General features: G+C 38.4%; 1 protein-coding gene across 1 annotated transcript in view; it reads right to left on the reverse strand.

Annotated features, from left to right (window-relative positions):
* Positions 1–23,418, reverse strand: part of si:dkey-97m3.1 (fatty acyl-CoA reductase 1) — a 295,625-nt gene that overhangs the window by 131,799 nt on the left and 140,408 nt on the right. The window contains exon 3 of the mRNA XM_039761871.1: positions 1,592–1,767. Coding sequence (XP_039617805.1) covers positions 1,592–1,767 — 176 coding nt within the window. The remainder of the gene's footprint in view (positions 1–1,591; positions 1,768–23,418) is intronic.

A 23,418-nucleotide genomic window follows, 5' to 3' on the forward strand; every position in this document is an offset into this window, starting at 1 on the left:
AGCTTATCTGCTTTTTTAATTGTGAAATAATTTGAATTACATGTTAAATTAACTTATACATCTTCCACTCTTTAAAGCCAATATCTGTCTTACCAAGAAACTGGAGAGAAAAACTTGCATGAAAGTGTAGGATAAAAAAAAAAAAAATGTGTAAGCATTCCTTGTCACATTTCCAGTCTGCCTACAGCCATGGGGCTGAGATATAAATCCCAGTTCAATTCAATTTATGGTTATATAGCGTTCTTTGAGGCTAAAATAAAAAAAAAACCCAACAAACTAACACTGGCAGATGTCTTGTGAAGAGTCTGCCGTCGTTTCATCTAGAAAAGACAGAAAATGCAGCCATTGAGCTCTGCTCTGTGGGGATCATGGGGGCACAGGACAGGCTTGTCACTTTTCATTTGGATTGTTTAAAAAAGCAAGAGTGGCAACGATCCCCAAAAGTATATTTTAATATAGTTTAAAAAAATCAAAAAAAAATCCAGCCATCAATCTTCATTTTCTAAACTTGCAATACCAAAAGAACACACAGATGTATTAGCTTTAAGCTACATACCTTGTTGAATGGCATCAGCTATAATAATGCACCATATTTAAAAGTGGCAAACCAGACTACAAATTCTGTCCCCACCACTGGCTCACTGAATGCAGCACTCCACTTGCCAGTATATATAGGAAATGAAGAGACAGTTATAGTATACACTAACGTATTCTGAATAATTTTCACTATGATGAAGTCACTTGCATAAAATATCAAGCTCACAAACTGACTCACCATGGGAACCCGAATTAAATAATTTCACCCGTCAATGCTACAAGTTTACAAAGATGGTGTTGAACGTGCGACTATAGCATGAACCTTACAGGGCCTGTTTTAAGGGGACATTCAGGTTACTAGCTTAGTCTCGCTGAATCCAGACATATCATAGATCTGGAGACAACCATGCCGGACACATTTCTAAACCAATCAAACGCAACATGAAGGCGGAGCTCAAAGAAGGGGCGGTGATTATGAACTACAAAGATCAGAGGTGGTCTCATTAACCTGGTCTGACAAAGAGCAACTTCTGTTGATAAGGAACAGTTGAAAAGTCTCTGAAAAAGCCTTATTAAACATATAAATGTGTGTTGTGTTGTGTGCAGAGAACACATTGCATGTGTTCAAAATAAACATAACCTGATGTAAGAGGAAAAAAAAACTTTCTGTAACAAGCAAGCTTGGTTTTTCTCTACATTCATAATGGCTAACACGGTACAACACCCTAGTACTGTAGCATCAGATTATATGCTTGCATTGAAAGACATCAATGGACTATTGGCAAAAGTAAAATATAAATAATAAAAATAAAATAAAGAATAAATAAAATAGAAAAATACTTTGTCGCAGGTGCTGTGTGTGCTCTCATGTTGTTCACTTACTGTATGAAGATAGTGTAGAAGTTCACATAAGGATAAAGAATTGAAAAGTATCACCGTGGTGCTATCTATACAGTAGATATAGGATAGCATACGGTTAACCAGAAGACATTGTCTACAACACATTCCCTTTTCTTTTCTTGCAGAAACAAATGTACAAAAATGAGGTTCTTACTTCAGTGGCTCATCAAAGCGTATTGTTGCTGCACAATGGAACACTATATTGATGCAGGAAGTCAGCATCTCTGCATCCTTTGGACTGATGGCTAGGTTGGGCTGGGTAAGCTCACTACTGACAGGTATGATCTTCTTGTGGAAATCAGGATGGTCCTCTCTCACACGATCAAAGAGCTGCAGGGGGAAACAAAAATAAAGAATTAAACCAGACCAAGCCAAATAAAGAGTTGCAGTTCATCTGCAGAGAATTTTTGTCACAATAAAATGGAATAATCATCTCTTAATTCGTACACTTATATTATTTCACTGAAGAATATTTTTGACACTGAACTTGCAATTCCTGTGTAAAACGTTAGTAAAACATGATACCGGAAGCAGTAAAATGTCATTATTTAAAGTGAAAAAAAGGTATCTTTCAATTAGCATCTCAGAAAAGGAGTGGAACTCAACTCTAGTTGTGTTTATGCTAAGCATTCCAATCTTCCATCATTCATGTGTATCTCTCATTTAAGATTGTCTAAAATGTATATTAGAAAGACATAACCTTGTAAGACCTGCATCACTAGGCCATATGTTCTGGGAAGGCACTAAATTAAAGTCATTTTGGACAAAAATCCGTACTTACTTCTATGTCACAATCACTCTAAATACATTAACCACAATATTTGATCTAGCCCTAGATAGCAATGAAGTGAGTAGGGAGAAATCGATTGTAATAGGCTACCAGTATACCACCACATTACTAAAATGTGTCCTTCTCATACTTAACTGGAAGAATCCCAACCACACCCTCTATAACTCAGTGGGGAAGTGACATTCTCTATTATCTCAAATTAATAAAAATCTAATTCTCTCTAAAAGGATATGCCCAAATATTTTTAAAACATACAAAAAATGAATATAATTTTAGAATAAGCATGCTATGCCTGTATTGACTCTCTTATGTTATTAAGTATTCTACTATATTTAAAAGTTAGATAAGATTCTTCTGCTTTTGTATCTTTTTTTTCTCTTTTATCATGGGAGGGAGTTTCTTTCTTTCCCTTGTGTTGCTATCTTCCTCTTGTTTTTTCAGGATTGACTTTAAAGCAAATCATTATTTTCTATTCTAATTCATTTGATAGGGTAGTATGCTGTTGCAATGCTCTGCTTTTCAAAAATAAAACAAAAATTTAAATTATTATTTCATTTATTTATTACAAATCCTCAACTGCGGTGGCTGGTATCGTGCCCGAGATTTGTTCCTGCCTTGCACCCTGTGTTGGCTGGGATTGGCTCCAGCAGACCCCCGTGACCCTGTGTTAGTCAGTCATTTTCCTACCCGCTATAACCTAACTGACTGACTGACAGACAGATCCTCAAAGTTTGGTATGAATTTCTCTGAAAACAAAAAAAAATTTCATTTCTTTTCATAATTTACACAGTCCAATACAAGTATGCAGGGATTTAGAAAAAACAATTTTCTCTGGAACTTTGGGTTATTTGACTGAAATGCATTGCATTTACCATATTTCCATACTCAGTTAGCTTATATACAAACCCATCATCAAACCAAACGCTGTAAGGTTTATAATAGAACAAGAGGAAAAATGCTTGCCTGAAATCATACCAAGATAAAACTGCCTAACTTCCATCTGAAGTGGTGTGTAAGAGACCAAATGAGACAGAGAGCAATGCACAAAAGTCAGAACCTTGTGAGCACCCCTCACCTCCATAAAGACATCATTTACAGTGCTTTGGCATAAAACTCTCCTACTGAATGCACTGCTGCTTACATTTGTCCGGTATCAGGTGGCACAAAAACAAAGTTGTAACTGGAGGAGAGCCAAGCCTTGGCTGTGAATCTCACCAAGGAAAAGCTAATAGATGCTCTACACAGTGATTCAACAGACTCTTTTCAACCGTTTATCACTGAAAAGCTGGTACTGAGCCTTACCCTAACTGCTCCAAATGTCATATTAAAAAATAAGAACAAAGTGTAGGATAAACAGTAAGTAAGTGATAAGGAAACACGGCCCTTCAGGAACATTCAATAAAGAACATATCTAGCACATTCAAGAAAGATCAGGAAAAAGCTTCCACAGATCTGCCCCTTTTAAACACCATTTGCTGCAACATCACATGCCAGCATGATCATGCCAAGCATAGACAGAGAACCTCCATGGGAATGCTCAACAAGCACACACCATCCTCACAGAAAGTGTGGTGATGCTACACCAGATATGAAAGGCATGTGGTGGCAGTGTACCTTGAGCAGGAAAATAAAACAAATAAGTAAAGCACCCGACAAATGCTGCCAGCTGTGAAACCTCGGGGGAGCACATATCTGGTGGGAATGTTGTATAACTGTTGAATGTACGCCTTGACACTGGCTGCCATGTGCGTTCTTTTACTGTTCATCAAGGTTCACAAGCACACACATAAAATAGACATTCAATAAGCCAAAATAATCTGCATTTTCATACAGAACCGACTACTTATCGACGATCTATATATATAATTCACTATGGGCACACAAGACAGTGAGCGCAAGCAAGACAGTGAGCCACACCAGCCAACTCACAGAGCTCGGCCCACCAAATCTAAGACCATGGGATACGCACGACAGAGCCCCGTCCACCATCTCTAATCCTACTTCCGTGTCTATCGTCGCTCTCGATCAAACAGCAATAATTAGCAAACAAAGATAACTGGCAGTAACAGTGCAAAATTCACAATTGGTATGCTAGTTTGAAAAGATAAGTTTTGAGGGTAGTTTTAAAATGTGTTATTGAATCGAGCTGATGCATATGAGAGAAGAGAATTCTCGAGTTGAGGAGCACTATGAGAGACGCTCCAGCTCCCAAAGCACAGAGTTTGATGTGTGGTACAGGAAGTAGACCTGCAGATGAGAATCAGAGTGAGCGAGAGGAGTGTCAGTCTGGAGGAGATCAGTGAGGTTGTGGAGAGCTTTAAATGTTAAGAGCGGTATTTAGTATTGTATTCTGTAGTTAACAGGGAGCCAGTGAAGTTGAGAGAGAATAGGTGTAATATGTTCAGTGGATTTAGAACAGCAGGTTATTATCCTGGCTGCAGAATTTTGAATAAACTGTAAGCGATGGATACGTTTTTGTGGGATGACAGATAGAATAGCATTACAGTAATTTATACGTGAGGTGACTCGGACATTAACCAATACTTCAGTACTGTGCTGCGTAAGAACAGGATGAAGTCTACAGTAGAAATGTTTTGGAGATGGAAGAAAGCAGTCCGAGAAATGTTACTTATATGGGAGGAATTATTTAATAAATAATAATAATTATTATTATTATTTAATAATTGCCATTATTAGTGTTTAAATGGATATAAATAATTGCATGTAAACGATTCTCCAAAATCTGTCGTATGTAAACGATACTGTTTAAAACGTTATAGTTTTTTCATCAGAAAACCCAGTTTCCACGTCTACCTGTATTAGTTTAAATGGCACTTTTACTACTTGCAATAGGGCGGATGCGCTGACTTATCGTGTCGACTGGGCAACATAGTGAATGCGGCGTCTATCTATATATGTCTATGTTTTCCGTAGCCTGCTACAGGAAGGTACTCTCTCGACCATTGGCATTGGTTTTGCTCCTTGCTATTTTCGTTATACTGCGATGGTGGTTTCCTAAGCCTTTGTTATACTGAATTCCTTTCTCACCAATTTTCCGTTCCTATTCTTACACCGCTGTATGCTACGACAGGCTTTGGCTAGTATATCTTATTTTATTCAAGGCAACCTAGAAAAATGAGGCTGTGTACTGTGAGAGTAAGGCAAGACAGCGCAACATTACCAGACAAGTCAGAGGTACAGTTTTTGAAAGCGTTTGCAGTGCTGTACACCATTTACTAAATCACACAGTAATATGGCACTGTGGTATAGCGGGTCCACAACTCAGATCAAATGCCACTTTTAAAATAAATAATCGCCACCCTTGTGGCTTAGAGAGGGGGCGTGGTAGTGTGGCCGGAGCGGTTCCCGGGTGATTTGTGATACGGTCGGTCCTCGCTTAAGTGCACAGGTAAGGAGTCGTCCGCATCCGTAATTGTTGCCGGGAGCTGCTAATTGCCACACCTGATCCACGTCCCCATAATAAATAGAAGAGCGAGGCAGAAGGAAAGGGGGGTGAGAAAAGAACGGGAACAAAGGTTAATGGAGAAATAGATGTCAGGAAGGAGAAAGCCGGTGTGGGACAGTGAGAGCGAGTGATGGCTCATAAAGGTTTAATGCAGCTGGTAGGAGAGAGTCCTGAAGGAGTGTTTGGCCAACTCTCAGAGGGGGCAGATTGAAGTGATCGCTCCAGCTGAGCAATTTTGAGGAGCTGGAGTGACCGACAGAGGAGTCGACTGGCCGTTGAAGGAAGCGGAGTCGAGAAGAGTTTGAGCGTATTGAGCCCCAGTGTGACCACCCTGGACACTGGGAAAGGAATCCAAGTCTCGGTCCGGCTGGAGCCTGTCATAGCTGGAGATTGGAGGGCTACCAAACTAGAATTGAAGGAAGCTGCATTTTGCTGGTAGGGTGACTAATCTGTTGCGGGGCCTGTAGGGGAGAAGCAGGGGAGCCGCCAGTAGCAGAACGCACCTGGCTTTAGTTTTTAAGAAAAGACTGCTTCCAGCCATTGTTTTAACCTCGTTTTAAAAAGATTTTCCTATTGTGTTTTTAACCTCCACAGATGAAACTGTTTTATTGGATTATTTATTTAATGACTTATCTGAAGCACTGCACTATTTATTTCAACACTTTGTTTTTGATTTTGTTTTAATAAAAACACTTTGCACTTTTTGCACCATCCCCTTGCTTCATGGTTAATGTCTTCACTGCCTAGCTCATCAGTGACATTACCGACGGTTTTGGGTTTGAGGGCTCCCAGAAGTAAGATGGGAGCATGGAGCAGAACCCGCATCATCACAGTCACATTATTATACTAAATCATATCTGAAAGCTCCATCTTACATTTGAATAACCAAACTTGAGAGAAACAAACACATATTTATAAATACTTCACTGCTGAATGCACCCACCATTACTACTACAGGGAGCTGTCGGCTCCTCGATGTCTACCTGCTGGCTTGCCTTATGCATGCAGAAGATAGCGGCACAGGTGACATCTTGGCATGGTGTGATTTCTGTGTGGTACACCAGTAGTGCAATGAATGAACTACTGGGATTTAACTAACATGGTGTGATAAATGTGTCTGGAAAAAAAATCAGAGGTCTGGGATTTGCCAGCACCTTATAATGAACTGTTTAGAGGGGATCTGCTAGATCTTGCTTTTGTTCAGTTTCTTTTTCTTCTGTCTTGTTCCACCTGCAAGCTGTGTTTGGTTCAAGGCAATCTGCACAAGTGCTTACGCTTTGTCTGAAGCTGTCAGTTACCAGACTACAAAAATAAAACAAACGCAACGTTTTTACTCACCCAGAGGTCATGTGTGTGAGTGAGCTGGAAGTAAGAGAATACTATCACATCAGGACTCTCTCTGACCCAATATTCAGCTCATTCTCATGTCATTAGTTTGAAATGTAATAAAACCTACTTTCACAAAAAAAAGAGATTTGTAAAGAAGGAAGAGAGTTGAAGTTTAGCTAAGGATCATGGCAGCCAGGAGGAGGAGAGAACAGGAAGTACTTGAGATAATGGAGGGCTTTATGTCAAAGAACACAAGAGCAGCAGCCAACAGCATGTGAATGGTGACTACATTATTGATCCAAGAATGTACAGGTCAATACCAGACATCCTAGGCTTGAAACATTCATTATGAGTGTATGTCAGTTGTGGTCATCCAAAGAAACGGAAACAAAAAACACAAAGCTATATAATTAAATACTTCACTGTATGGATTATGTGGGCAGAAATGTCCTGTCTTTGAAGACACATATAATTAAATAACTTACTAATCCTTTTTCTGGACCAGTGTTGTGGCAACCTGATACATATGGGAGCAGGGAGTGATTTTCTGCAGATTATGGATCACTTGTGGGAGTCATAGATGGGAGACTACAGAGAGATGGGGCGATATCAGCAATACCCCCTTATTATTTCATCTTGTCTACTCATGTTACACATTATAATGGTGTAAATGGTGCTGTACGACTGCAAAATCGATAGAGACGGACTGGGAACCTTTTTTATGCAATTTCTTCGCAAGGGTTTGCTATCGCCAATACCTGATTTGGTCCACTTGCCAGGTATCAAAGTCAAGTGAGTAATCTTTGATCACATTATCTCACAAAAATTGGTCAATGCAAGGTGGTAACCAGTGCATACATAAAGCAGAAAGAAATAAAGCCTGGCCTCATCTCTTATATATATTTTTCTTCTGGTTCGTCCTGCTTCCACTTCAAAACCGGTCCTGCCCACATGGCATTTCTGGATTCCTATTCATCCTCTTAAAAACCCTTTCTCACGCTGCCTGTGGCTCCTCTTCAAAACTGGTCCCGCCCATATGCAGCCAACACGGCATTTCTCGATTCCTATTTGTCCTCTTCCAAAACCTTCCCCATGCTGCCTGTGGCTCCTCTTCAAAACTGGTCCCGCCCACACACAGCCGACACGGCATTTCTCGATTCCTTTTCGTCCTCTTCCAAACCCTTCCCCACAGTACCTGCGGCCTCCCATACACCTTGCTATTTTCGTTATACTGAGATGGTTGTTTCCTAAGCCTTTGTTATAAAATGAACAACAGTATCTTCTCTGTCGGTTTTTGTACAACGTCATCTCTATTCCGGGATCCGGCAACTGTCTCTAGCAAAACACCTATTCACAACTTCACAGGGAGCCAGTCAAGTTGAGAGCGAGTAGGTGTAATATGTTCAGTGGATTTAGAACATCAGGTTATTATCCTGGCAGCAGAATTTTGAATAAGTTGTAAGCAATGGATAAGTTTTTGTGGGATGCCAGTTAGAATTGCTTTACAGTATGTGAGGTGACTCTGGCATTAACCAATACTTCAGTACTGTGTTGCGCAAGAACAGGACAAAGTCTAGAAATGTTTCGGAGATGGAAGAAGGCAGTCCGAGAAATGTTACTTATATGCGAGGAATTATTTAATAATAATAATAATAATAATAATAATAATTATTATTAAATAATTGCCATTATTAGTGTATAAATGGATATAAATAATTGCATGTAAATGATTCTGCAAAATCTGTTGTATGTAAACAATACTGTTTTAAACCTTATTGTTTTTTCATGAGAAAACTCAGTTTCCACGTCTACCTGTATTAGTTTAAATGGCACTTTTGCCACTCGCAATAGGGCGGGCGCGCTGACGTTTCGTGTCGACTGGGCAACGCAGTGAATGTGGCGTCTATCTATATATGTCTATGCTCTCGAACATTGGCATTGGTTTCGCTCCCTGCTATTTTCATTATACTGCAATGGATGTTTCTTGAGCCTTTGTTATAAAATGAATGACAGTATCTTCTCCGTCAATGGATTTTTGTACAACGTCATCTCTATTCCAGGACCTGGCAACTGCCTGTTCCCATCAGTAGGTTATTTCTTGACACAAATCGTCTCCAGCAAAACACCTATTCACAACTGCGTCTTTCAAGAAGTATTTCTTTCTTCTTTATTTCTGAATTCCTTTCTCACTGTTTCCGGTCCTATTCTTACACCACAGTATGCTATGACGGGCGTCGGCTAGTAAACAATAATTTGCTAATATATAACTTGTGATAGATAGATAGATAGATAGATAGATAGATAGATAGATAGATAGATAGATAGATAGGAACTAAGGCACTAAATAATGGACGTTCTTCATTTAGATCCATCTATTTCCATTTTATAGTGTTTTTCATTTCTTCCTTTCTGTTGTCACACATGTGCAATTACGAGACAGTTTATGGGCCCAAATAAATGTGACTATCCTCCAGAACAGGGCTTGGCGCTGTCAGATGACTCTTTCTTTCTTTTCTCCTCTGCAGACCATCAGAAGGAATCCTGCCTGATGCTCAGGACTCACTTCTGGTCCCGGCACTTCTGACATCACTTTGTGCCAAGAACATATATAAATGCCATTTTGTTAAACTTGCTTCAGCTCTCCATTGAGCTTGGTCTGAAAAGACATGTTTGACTTCATCTTTTTCATTAATTTGCTACCCCAGACCCTTTTTGTGGTCTGTGAGATTTCTTTACACTAACTATCGTCCATCCCCCCAACACCAAGGTTTTAAAATATTATCAATCCTAGTCTTTGATCAGTATGTATCATTTATAATTCGCAACCATATAAATATAGAATGCTTTTGAAATATTTGGGACTGTTTTGAAAAAACAGGATTATTTTTAAACCTTCACTACTGACACTTTCATGACAATAAGTTAACTGAGTAATATAAATGAAAAATGATAACATACAATGTTAAACACAGCATGCAATTCATAACTGGTCAAAATATAACTTTATGCTTAGCAAAAAATTGTGGATGGCCCAAAACATAATATTTGAAAAGCGCTTAAATAAAATTGAAAATTGCTTAAAAAGTATAATTATGAATGGAACAAAATTCATAAGCAGGCAAAAATTTATCTGAGCCAAAATAATGTTTCTGAATACAGCAGAAATGTGTAATTGTTCAAAACATATAACTTGATACTGAGCAAAAAACACAAGTAGATCACATCAAAAGAATCTTTAATGTCATTGTTGACTAAATGATTAGAATATAGCAAAAAATATAACAAGCATAATATATTCTATTAAGTAAAATGTTAGAGAAACCAATAAATACCATTATCATTCTGAATGCAAAAATATTTTGGAAAAGTCAAAATACAATAAAAAAAAAAAAACACAACATGAGCAAAAATACAATTGGGAATTCAGCCAAAAAATAAGACCCTAGCTACAATTTAAAGTGAAACAATACAAAAATAGGATTGTGAAAGCAAAAAATTATTTTCATTGACCAAAAAATGCAAGCCCATACTTAGACTTTGTTAAAAACTAAAGATTGCAACAAAAATTAGGAATTGACCAAATAATATAATTTGGAATTTAGTAATAATATTTTTCAAGAAAAATTTATTCAGGGTAAATGAAAAATGATAACTTGAAAAACATATGAAAATAGAAATGGGTCAAAAATATGCTACTTCTCAAATTATACCATACATAATACACCAAAAAAGACAAATAAAAGTTTAAGAAAGAAGTTCAAAATTAACAAAATAATACACTTTTAGGGCAAAAGTTAAAGTGCCATAAAAAAAGACCTGCCAAATTAATTCTGTTTTGACTGGCAGCAGTGCAAAGCAGGTCAGGAAGCAACTGCTTTCTGTGTATATCTTGTAAATCAACAGCGTGTCTTTTCAACTTCCTGCAAGTCAATGAAGAAGAAAAAAAAAAAAAAAGTAAAGCATAACCAAGCAACCGCCTAAACAGAAGCAATACACACAAGCATGTGTGCGGCAGAGGACGGAAGCTGAGAAACGCAGACAAAAGCAACAAAACGAAAGGAAGAGTAAATACAGAGACTGGTCAGTGGTGGCGAGTTTGGGCACGTCATAAGTGACATGGCACCTCATTTTGTGACAGCGTGCAGTCTGGCCTGCAGATTTGGGCCCTGAAGAACATATTGGAAGGCAAATAAGAATCTTCCTGTGTGATAAAGCCTGTGGTACCAGTTGTACCCTTCAGGTGGCAGCACTGTACACCCATTTTCTGCAGCATCTTTGAGGCTCACTTTTTGATTTCAAGTACAATTAGTTAATACAATCTTATGGGAGCACGTTACAAGCAGGCAAGTGCGACAAACTGCTAATAGGTAGAAAGTGAACTGGTAAAAGAGACATCCAAGTACTGTATTAGGTGACCAATTGTCATAATTTGAAATTTTTGGGTATCAAATGGCAGACGTCTTTTGACATTTCTAACATCATAGGTTACAATTTCTTCATGCATTGTTTGATAACTGATCACCTTGCAAGTTTTTAATGCTACCAACAATTCAATAGGGACTTGCAGGATAATCTCACAAGGATTCCATTTTTGGAGCAGCATAATTTGTGTGCAACATTTCGGAGAGCAGTTTTGAAATACTATCATACCGAGATGCTTCATGTATTAACTTAATGACATCATCTGCTAATGCTGCATGACACACTTGTAAATCAAACAAAAAAATATAAATAACTCCAGGCACTCCAGGAAATGCTATCAAGTCAACATTATAGGCAAAATACAGCACAAGGATGCTAATGCCATATACTTCATATTGCAAATGAGACAGTGAGGAGGATTCAGCATCACTGCTTATGAATATATTTTAAGAATACATGCTCATGTCCTCTCTCATGCCACAACACCAGCAGCAACTGATGAAAGGTTCAATAGAAGGAAGTAATGATAAAAATGAAAAACTTTAAGCCATCTTTTTATAAAAATGTAGATGTTGTGCAATGAAAAACTTTGCATTAATAAAAAAACATTAATTTTTAAAAATGCAAAGTTTTAAAACTCTTATTTCTGTGAGGATGGCTGTCCAATCAGTCCCAAGATCTGGCAGTCAAGAGTATCGCCTGACTTGTTCCCATCACTGCATGGAAAATGGCGGAAAACAAAGGCTGATGGTGTTCTTCAGGCTGCATGGGGGTTATCAAAATCACAGTATTTGATTATTAAGAAGCCATTGTCACTGGACGGCTCAGTTTGGAATCAAAGTGCCAGCTGTTTACTGCCTCCTTCTGCTGTTCAGGACAATTGAGATGAATAGCAGAGCTGTGTGACCAGGAGCAAAACAATGGATCTACAGTTCAAATGTCAAAGCTTTCTTTGAAATGGACCCCAGTAGTTGTAAATGTGACAGATCATGACTGGTTTCAGCCTGGACAGTTGTTTGGAAGTCATTCAATAGAACAAAAAGTTGAAAAGGTATTTATAAGTAAAATAGTAATAATAATTACTGTAAGTACATTTATATAACACTTTTCTGACCTACTTGAAATACTTCACATAGACATTGAGAGTTCGCTTCAACCATCACACAATGATAGGATGGCAGGCATCCTTTTGCCAGTAGTTTCACTATGCATTAGCTATTAGGTGGTCAAGGGGTAAGAGATAGTTAGCCAATAAGAGAAAGGGGAGGATTAGGGGGCCAGAATAGAGTAGCCTGAGATGGGCAATTTACCCAGGACATCGGGAAACATGCCCAGAGGTCAGGACCTTGGATTTTTTGGCTCACCCTAACCCTAAACCTAACATCCCAGGCAGAGGCCTATTTAAATTCATAGACAGAGAAGATGGTGAGAGAGTGGTTAGGAGTATGCACTGATATGGCATGTTGCCACACCCACCACATGATGAACCACGTCAGGGTCCCAAATTAGGACCCAAGAGCAGCCATGCTGCCTGCACTTGCTCCATCCTGGATATGATATTAACCTTCATCGATCCCTCCAAATTGCATTAAAAATCTGGGGTTTGGTGGCAGGATTGGCACTCCAGCCATTGTAAAAAAACCTCACATTATTCCACTCCATTCGAAACTAGTGTGGTGAAACCTAGAGGTAAACACAAGAGAAACTAACATGTTGATGGAGAGTGAAATCACCTAATCTTCGGGAAGGTGGGGGATTGGGTACAAACACAGAGAGGTATATATCCCCATTCCCAAAGTTAAACAATCCTCACCCTGCTGGCATTAACAATATATCTTCTATCAGCACCCCATGGTTTTCCTAGATGGTCTCCCATCCATGTACTGGCTGGACCCAAACATGCATAGCTTTAGGTGGATTATCTGTTCCATAGTGCTGGTGGTATGGCTGCTGGTGTATGACTGTATATCCACCATTCCACCTTAAGCTTGCTTTCAAAATAAAGTAGTCCTTCACGCTCACTAGGCTCCAAAATCCCAAGTTGAAAAATAGTAGAATATACACGTCCATTACATTACAGACTAAATGCTTATTCCAGACTGCTGGAATGCAACACTGTCTGAAACCATTCTTTTTTTTTAATTTTTGCTATCCCCACCCCTTTCTTAAAGTATTTCCCATTTTGTTTTATATTTGCAGCCACTTACCCTAAACTGTGTCTGTCTGCAGGGCTAGAATTAACTTGCAATTGGAACTCTTAGGAGCTGTGGTTATCATCTGGCATCAGGGCAACAGATACCTGAAAGGACTATAGAAGACTCTCAGCTTTTGCAGTAGTATTAAATAGCTACTGTATTTTGTTGCCACCTTTCTGTGCTCATGCTTTTTTTTTTTTGTTGGTTTTGTTTAGGATTACCCAGTTTTAAATTCCAGTTTTTATGATGGTTTTGGAAGTTTACATTTTCTTAACATTGTTATAAATTTCAGTATTTAGATTTAATTGCTTATACCCCCACGATAGGGAGTCAGAACCATCTTGTCTAGTGTATCATAAAAAGATAATAACGGTGATTGGTGTCAAGAAGGGTATCCAGTCATAAAAACATCTGCTTCAATACTTCTAAAATATTTGGGGGGCAACTGGCCAACCTGGTTGAGTCTAGAAAATGGTTAAATCGGCAGAGAGAGAGAGAGAGAGAGAGAGAGAGAGAGAATGTGACTAAATGAGACTAAATTAGTTTTTTTGTATTTTCTAATTCTTTATTATTTCTAATTCTAATTCTTTATTATTTATTGTTCTGTTTTATTAATTTTTGCTTATTTACTGCCATATTTAAGGATTTGCTTCTTGCAAATTTTTCTTATGTGATTTGTTTTGTTATTTTATTAATTAATAAATATATTCTTTAATTACTGTATTAAAAGTATATTTCTGTGACTATTTAATCATAGAAAACATTATTTTGTGGATATTCCCCTCCTTGTTCTAAGAGTGAATCATTAAACAGATTTCCACTGAATTTATTATATGTGGCAGGCATGACCTTATAATGACTCTAATAAAGTGCTTCCTGGCTTGATAGGCTTGGTGATCACAAGTGACTGTTTTACCTTATAGCTAATGTATTCTCTGCCAGAGTAACACTTATTTACTTTTCAGGGGTGGGCAAAGTCATTCCTGGAGGGCCACAGTGCCTGCAGGTTTTTGTTTCAACCGAATTGCTTAATAAGAAGCACTTATTGCTTAAGTAACACTTTTGCTTCATTTTAGTTGTCTCATTCGTTAAGATTTTGAACCCTTATTGCTTATTTTAGACTTAAACAGCTGTATTCTTGGTTTTTAAATTCCCCCTTATTAGCAATCAGATGTAAATGACTAAAGAAACCAGCAATTCTCCATTTAGCTCGTTTCCATTTACACCAGTGTGTATTTATCGTGCACTATTTGGTTTAATTAAACACTGGAAAGTGAAGAGAAAAAAGAATTACTAATCTGTTTTAGACTACAAATCTTCTGGATGATATCCTTTAGAAAGGAAAAACAGAAATCTAGGATATGTGAATGTGAAAGCACTAACAAGCCATAAAATGAAATAATTGACAAGGATTGTTTTCTAGTTAAGCAACTGAGTTGGAACAAAAACCTGCAGCCACTGCGGTCCTCCAGGACTGACTTTGCCCACCCCTTGACTAAAGAATTGGGTGTACAATATACAGGTAGTGGAGTACTGCAATACTTTTTTCATTGTAGTACATCGCTGATAAACGTTGATTTTTTTGTACTACCTAAGGGAAATTTAAAATGCATTTTTTCTGTTGGTACTTCCACAACAAATGTATTGCTTTTGTTTTCCTACATGTAAAGTCACTGCTAACAAAATGCACTGCTATCACATTCCCAAGGGCAAACTGCTGAGGACTACATGGTTGTAGTGATTATCACGTAAAATGCTCTGGCCCACATTTCAGTTAACTGTTTTGGCACATTTTGAATTTTCAGTATTAGAAGAAGAAAATGCTTCTCATGATCATCAAGTACTCTTACAAACTAGGACTGTCTAACCCCAAAGCTGGCAGGATCCCTTGAAGTTTGTTTTTCTACACTTTGGGTAAAATGTCTTCCTTTTGAACACACAGACGATTATTGTATACAAAACACTTCAGCTTAAATTGCTTATTATTTCTGACTGCAGCATTCACGTGTATCCTACCTACAGAATGGCCACATTGTGCCTCTGTGACCTGCAGATCTGTTCCAAGTAGCCGCAATGCCCAATAAACAAACAAAAAAATGTTAAAGTCATAAAACAAAGGAGGACCTTGCAAAACTTTACAATTTACTTTGTACAGAAAAGTTTAGTAAACGATTCAGTGTTATAATTCAATTTTTTTACTCATAAAGATATGATTTCAAATTTAACTTTATTCTAATAAAAGGGAATCTTGCATCATATTGTAAATTTGACGCTTAATATACGGTAGGTAGTAAATTTGCTTTATTATCATATCATGACCCAGGTGTGGAAACAAAATCAACGTCTGTTGAAGTTCTCATCCCTGCTTGTCACTCACACATCTCTGACACCATCACGTCCCTTGGATAAAACTTGGCCTGCCATGGAGCACCTCCATCTTTACCAGAGAGCAATTGTTTTTAAGAAAGTGTGTTCATATGACTGGATTTACAGATTGGGCTCCACATCTGCCTCTTCTAGTGTCCAAATTATAAAGCTGCACTCTGATATGAAGCTGAACCTGCTTACTTGTGGCGTTTCCTGCTAATCGGTAAGTGGTAGAAAGTCAGACTGTCTTAGCGCTCATTTTATAAAAGATTAAATACCAGATGATATACAGCAGGATAAAAGCATACATAGAAGGAGTTGACAAGTTAATAATTCTTTGGGGAATATAATTTTCATTTTTTTAGGCTGTCGGACAAATGGGTATTCCTTGGTCCTTATGTAATTGATTATCATGATTTTATTCATCTATCAAAGTGTGCTGTCAGAAAGTCATCTAAACATAATAAAATCCATCTTTACTCTATAAAATACCTTTTACTATGATCAACATCAGAAGGCACTTTACAGTCAGATGCATTAAATCAGCAGCACCTTTTATAGTGCATACCCCCAGAAGGCACTTGAGAAAGAATTCTCAACTTATAAATGTATTTCTCTAGCAAGCTCTGTCTCAAATTACTTCATAAAAGAAGTTATACCATACTATACTCTATCATGTGGCAAGAATGACTTTAGGCCATTAGATGCGCAACAAATTGTCTCTCCATTCTTCTCTGTTCGGGCAAGTCAGACTGTGTCATTCATCTGCAACAATTTGCCTCTTATGGGTGCTGTAGGTGTGTCATCTGTTGAAATGGGCAGCATACAGTGGCGCCTGGTTTAATCTGTTATATGCTGTGCCATATGAACTTGCATATGCTCTCTGATGGAGATCATAAAATATGCAGGGCACTCGTAGAGAAAATGGGACTTTCATGTAGGCAGTATAAATACTGCTTTGCAAGGCAATGTTTAGCCTTACAATAAAACGTAAGCATGCAAAGAAAGCAGTAAATGCAGGAATTAAAAGCAAGTATGGCTGAATAAAATATATGGACAAAATAAAACAGATTTGTGAACGATGAAAGAAATAAAGGCATTATTGTAATATGATCATGATAATGACTGCTTATACAGAATTTAAATGAAAGATCAAATAATCTTGTTACTCAGAATTGAACACGATGTACTTTGTGACTGCTGTATAAAACCAGGTGTGCTGCAACAAAGAGGCAGAGCTGAGCTTTCTTCGCAGTCCAGCCCTGACATGCAGCCAACTTCTCTAATTGTCTTTCGTGGCTCTGCCAATATCACAAAAGGGAAAATAGATGAATCCTAAGTGCTGAGGTTAGGCAAACGATGTGTTTAACTACCTGGATCAAAATCTTGACTTTATTCGGCTGTGTGGTGCACTTTACAGCAGCTTTGGCAACGCTTTACACCACTGACTTGGGTTATCAAGACTCGCTTCCAGTAGGCCCTCGTCAAAGTGGCACAGTTAGTTTTGTGAATGAGATTTCCTGTGAACCACAGCCAGTGTAAAGCTCTTCTGCAGCAAGTGGGCATGTGCAGGAGTTGGCAGGCAGGCAGGTAGACAGGCAGACAGTGTACATGCCCTTTGATGGCTTCCACCTGATGTACAGCTTTACTGTCAAACAGTGCTGATATTACACTGGTAAAGTGTATTAGGAAGGTGTTCTATGAAAATAAATCAATACATAAAAGGTTATTTCATACAGCACCTCTATCAAGACTGCTTTATAAACCAACTGAGCATTTTATAGATAGTGTGTATTGAAGGTTTCTCAATTGATGGTTTATTTAATGTAATAATGCAAAACGTGACACATATAAAACCAAACCTTTCTTGTTGAAACTCAGCACACCAAATCTGATCTCATTTCCTGGACTGTCTTGTCCCCGTGAGATTTAAACTGATTAGGGCAGACTTGACTTCCACCAGCTCCACTAAGGCCGGAGTTATACTTCATGTGATGCATGCTGTAGCGGACGCTCCTGCTACGCAAGCGTTGTAGTGTTCATACTTGCGCACGCACTTTAAGTAAATCTGGAGGAATCCACCAGGTGGCAGTGCGAGATATTATCACGGTGAGAACATGTTCGGCTTCTCTGTGTTGTGAATTGCCTAGAACACTCATTCAATTCTGACGACACCTTATTGCAATATCTCTAAAAATTATGGTTATTGATTAAATCCATCAATCCAGGGATGTGTCCATTCCAGCAAGCACTGGGCACGAGTGAGAAACAATCCCTGGACAAGGCCTCAGCTCATCGCAAGGTGAATACAAGCACTCGCAAACACTAGCATCATTTTAGCGGCTGCATATCTTTGGAATGAAACTGGAGCACAGTGTGGAATACAAGCAGGAAATACCAGCAACAAAACTCCCTGCGAGACAGCAGTGCTACCGCTCTGCCACCGTGACACCCCCATGTGTGTAATTATTAACAGTATTCATTATTTAAAACAAAATTATATGTAAAATTTAACATTTGTATGCATTACATCATGAAAGTGGTATCAAGTACAAATCTAAAGATTCTAAATGTGCAGAGAGTTGGAATATCATACATTTAATTTGTTCTGTGTGGTGATCTATTGCTGCTTGCCGCTGCTGTCAGGTCCAAGATGCTTGTAGAGATTAAAAACTGGGATGACGTTTACGATGGTCTGCATTAATGATAAAGTAAACTACGAGGTTAAAGTGGATATTTCGAGATTAAAGCCGAAATTTCCACTTTAATCACAAAATACACGTTTTCACAATGTCCTTTATTTTTTTCTCAGTGGCTCAAATACAGCGCTATACATTATGTTGCTGTTGTTAAGTTGCAAAAATAAAAAATATGACACAAAAGATGGTATGTGAGACATTTAAAATGTATCGTGCCATTACGATAGGGAATATGTGACGTTTGAATTTAAAAGCACCACGAATGCATCTGTATGTCGGCATTTTGCTTCGCCACATCGAAGCATTCAACCCGTAGGATCTGCATAGAGGCTTTCTGTCACATGTAGATAGTAAACTATGGCGTTATTTCAGTGCCACTATTCTGAGCACACGTAAAAAAAGATTGCAAGTGCAAGTGTTGCATTTTGAAGAGAAATTTATTTTGAGCGTACAAAAGCTGAATTTGAGTGAACAAAATTCATTGCTGCGTGCAAAAAATGTATTTCAGTGTTTGCACTTATCCATATACACACACACAATAGCACCCCCTCTCGCTCAGTTTTTCATTTGCGCTTGCTGCAATGTGTTGCTAGCTCACAACATTCTCTGCTGCAAGCGCTCAACTCTCTGTACACCGTTATAAGTGTGCCACAAAACCAACCAATCACAGACTTGGTTTCAGAAATTCTGATTGGCTCTTACGGACTCCAATCAGCTCGCTAGCTGCTGCATTCCGGACACCGGAAACACTGTCCACTCAGCCTCGCTTCTTGCAGATAGAGGGAGTTTTGATTTACTCTGCAGCCAAAGAAGAGATGGCAGAATCAAATAATGGCTCCAATAATACTACACCACATCCGCAAATTGGGGTTTAATTGAGTTTAGCTGGATTTAGCTACATTTCGGACTGTTTCCGGAATGCAGCAGCTAGCGAGCTGATTGGAGACCGTAAGAGCCAATCAGAATTTTTGAAACCAAGTCTGTGATTGGTTGGTTTTGTGGCACACTTATAACGGTGTACAGAGAGTTGAGCGCTCGCAGCAGAGAATGTTGTGAGCGCAAGCAACATTGCGAGCAAGCGCAAATGAAAAAATTGAGCGAGAGGTGGTGCTATTGTGTGTGTGTATATGGATAAGTGCAAACACTGAAATACATTTTTTGCACGCAGCAATGAATTTTGTTCACTCAAATTCAGCTTTTGTACGCTCAAAATAAATTTCTCTTCAAAATGCAACACTTGCACTTGCAATCTTTTTTTACGTGCGCTCAATATTTTTTTACGTGCGCTCAGAATAGTGGCACTGAAATAACGCCATAGTAAACAGAGACACTGACGTCACGTTCCGACTTTTAGCACACTGCGCCCCCTGACTTTTTGCTGGTACTGCAACTCGGGCACGTGCCGTGCTAATTTCTGAGGACCTGCTCAGAGGACGCGTAAAATGAACGCTGGGAACGCGTGGCATCCATGATGCGGGCCCGTACGTTTTCTGAGCGTGAAGTATAAACCGGCCCTAACAGTTGCCCAGGCCACCTGAGATGAACACTGCAGCAGTATTTTACAGCAAAGAGGTAGGAAGTATCTCCCTGTTAGGTTTCACCGCTAGCTGAGCATACGTTGTGGGAATTTGGAAATTTTTGTTATTCATTTTGCTGTATTTCTAAATGTTTGTCCAGAAATCCTATATTGCTCCACAGATGGATTCTACATATGACATGATGGAAATGGCTACTTGGTCAAGTGTATGTGTTAAGTAGTCATCTGGGTTTAATCTCCCACTATAAAAGCAAGCCTATACTATGGTAACGTTTTTAGGAAAACAAACATGTTTTTGTCTTGGTATCATTTGTTGTCCAATTTTGTTTAGATTGTTCTTTTTATTTTTGGTTCTCTATTAGCGCTGTGTTTTTATATAGGCAGATTCTCATGCTTACTATACAAAGTAAGTAAGTCAGTCCTTCCAGACTTATTGTCTTGGGACTTCTAATTTATAGCTCTTTTTAATTAGCACTATGACCTTGTCAGAGCTTAATATGCTATGCGCGGTTTTGCCACTACTACATTCTTTAGCAACTCAGTGGGACTTCCTGTAGATACAAGCATTTCTGTTACTGTTATGGGCTCGTGACATATCTGAAAGACACCCGCAGCCTGGCAGTAAATGAAAAGGCAACACATTTTAAATGACTTAACATACAATTGGGATAGTCGATGTTTTATTCTGGCTCAGGATTCTTTTCATTTTTTTATCTTTTTGTTAACTTTTGAATATTATTTTGCAAATTATGTTATTATGTTTTGATTTTGTATTTCAAATATTGTTTTGTTTGCAATATTGTTTTATTAATTCTTCATTGTCTTAGGTTTACTCTACTTTATATACAGTATATATAGTCACACATGTGCAATTGGGAGGCAACATGAGAGCTCATCTAGTTACAATGCCACCCCGAGCCCAGGTTTGGCGCTGTTACCTAATTTTTTTTCCCTACAGACCAGATGACTGCCAGTCCCAGTGATGTCACTTCCAGATTAATCTCTCTTGGCCCTGCCTCTTGTAATATATATATATCTTATATATAAACATCTATGGGTGGAAGTGTGTGTGTCTTTCTATCCGGCCCGGAAGTGCGAGGCTACAGCATGAAGCTCAAAGAAAGAAACTCTGTGAAATCCTCCCCCCTGCTAATACACAAGTGAGGCGAGCACATTGGCAAAACGAAACATTCAAAGGGAGACAAACTCGCTTAGCTGCTGATAGACAAGGGAGGCGAGCATGTCGGCAAAACAAAACAAAAGAGAACTTTGCTTAGCTGCAAATGCACAACCAATGTGATTGATTGATTGAAGTGCCAGAATTCATGGTTTCTAGGAGCCCAGGCTTTTAACAGCATGAGCTTACACAGCTAGTATATATAGTATAGAGTATATATACTTATATCCTTGTATTATTTCACTTGTGTCCGTCCGTAAACAATGATTGCCACAACTACTATAACCCTCCACAACAATAGTGAGGAATCTGTGTTCCTGGAAGAGTTTTGGTCTTAGGCTTATCTTCAAGTCTTCAGTTCTTCAATATGACCAATTATCGACTGTGGTATTCAGTGCATACTTTGTTACTGACTGAAACTGCATTATGACACTACCATTTTACACCTCCTTTTTCCTTTACTTCAACATAATCCTCTCGATAAAATGAAAAGGCACATGGAGCCTAGCTGTGGCCAACAGAAACAGTCTTGTGGGCCTACATACTTACACAAACACACAGAAGCAGAAACATCTACATCACGCCAGGCCAACCAGCACAGGCAAGATACCTTAGAACAACAAAGACAACGTATGACAAACCACAGAGTGACATTATCTGAAGGTCAGTATCAGCAAGTCTTGCAGCAACGGCAAACTGCCAGACAAGAAGAATTATTGCAATGAAAAACTACTGGGATTCCATAACATTGACAACTCAAAGCAAGATATTCCCTTTATATTACGGTTAAGGCAAGTCCCCATTCGTTTAGCATATTGTATGATTATCACCAAGTCCCAGAGACAAACATTTAATAACGTCAGACTTTATTTGCCAGGCCCTGTTTTTACCCATGGCCAGTTGTACACTACATTTTCCAGTGTTACATCAAAACCAGGGTTAAACATACAGGTACTTGTGGGTTACACACAGAGGAATATTTTCGCTGATAATAACATTGATTCAACAAATTGTGTTTTCTGACAATTATTATAGATGTCGGTACCCACATACAGACTTACATGTGCCCTGCATTTCCATTCTTATCCAATATGTTCTGTTAACCTGTTCATGTTACACTTTGTATTGTAAATATTCATGCTGTCATGACTATAATAACATCCCATGCTAATCATGTGACTATTTTAATACTGAGTCCTCTCACAAGTCACTACTTATTAAAATAATCTCCTTAAGTGTAATGTTCTTCTCTTCCTCATCATCATTTCATTAATGGTTTTATTCTTGTGAAATTTTTGCAACCACTATTTGCTAGTATAAGCTACTATAAGCTGGAGGCAGGGGTAAGGGATGTACGATTTGTACAAACGTTCTTTACCTTGTACGTGTACACATGCATTTTCAGATAATTATAGTAACATAGTTTTCTTGTGTTTATGTGCAATCTGAAGTAATTACATTCTTCAAGTCAGTGTAATATATTAGGACCTTATGTTATGATTGCTGGGTTATTTCAAGTTTTGAAACTTCCTCTAAGACAAAAGTACTGAAGTCAATAGGCAGCATTGTTCAGGGAGAGTGCAATCATGGTGTAAATGGCAAAATTTTTGATTTGGAAAAATTAGATCTGGATGCGACATAATGTCAATGAGTGTACCGATACTTTGCACACAGCGTGTGAAGCTTGCAGGAGTAGACTGTCAGCAAATGAACAGTCAGCATCAGTACAGCAGGTACAGTAAAGCTAGTTTAAAATAAATATTAGAATCAGAAAAGGGCAGATTTAGGGTTCACTTTGAAAGTTATGTTTCACAAAACAGTAGGCAGAAAACGAAATGAACATTCGCTTAGTGTTATCAGTAGGAGTCTGAGACAGCATAGGTATAGTTAGAAAATGGAGTAAACAGCAACAAGAATGATTCTCTAGAGTTAAAGCCTAAGTTAGAAGCAGGTATGGAAGATGAGTAGTGGAACTGGTGAGTGTAGATAGGGCAGATGA

The sequence above is a fragment of the Polypterus senegalus genome, chromosome 8 (assembly GCF_016835505.1).
Source record: "Polypterus senegalus isolate Bchr_013 chromosome 8, ASM1683550v1, whole genome shotgun sequence".
Classification (NCBI taxonomy): domain Eukaryota; kingdom Metazoa; phylum Chordata; class Cladistia; order Polypteriformes; family Polypteridae; genus Polypterus; species Polypterus senegalus.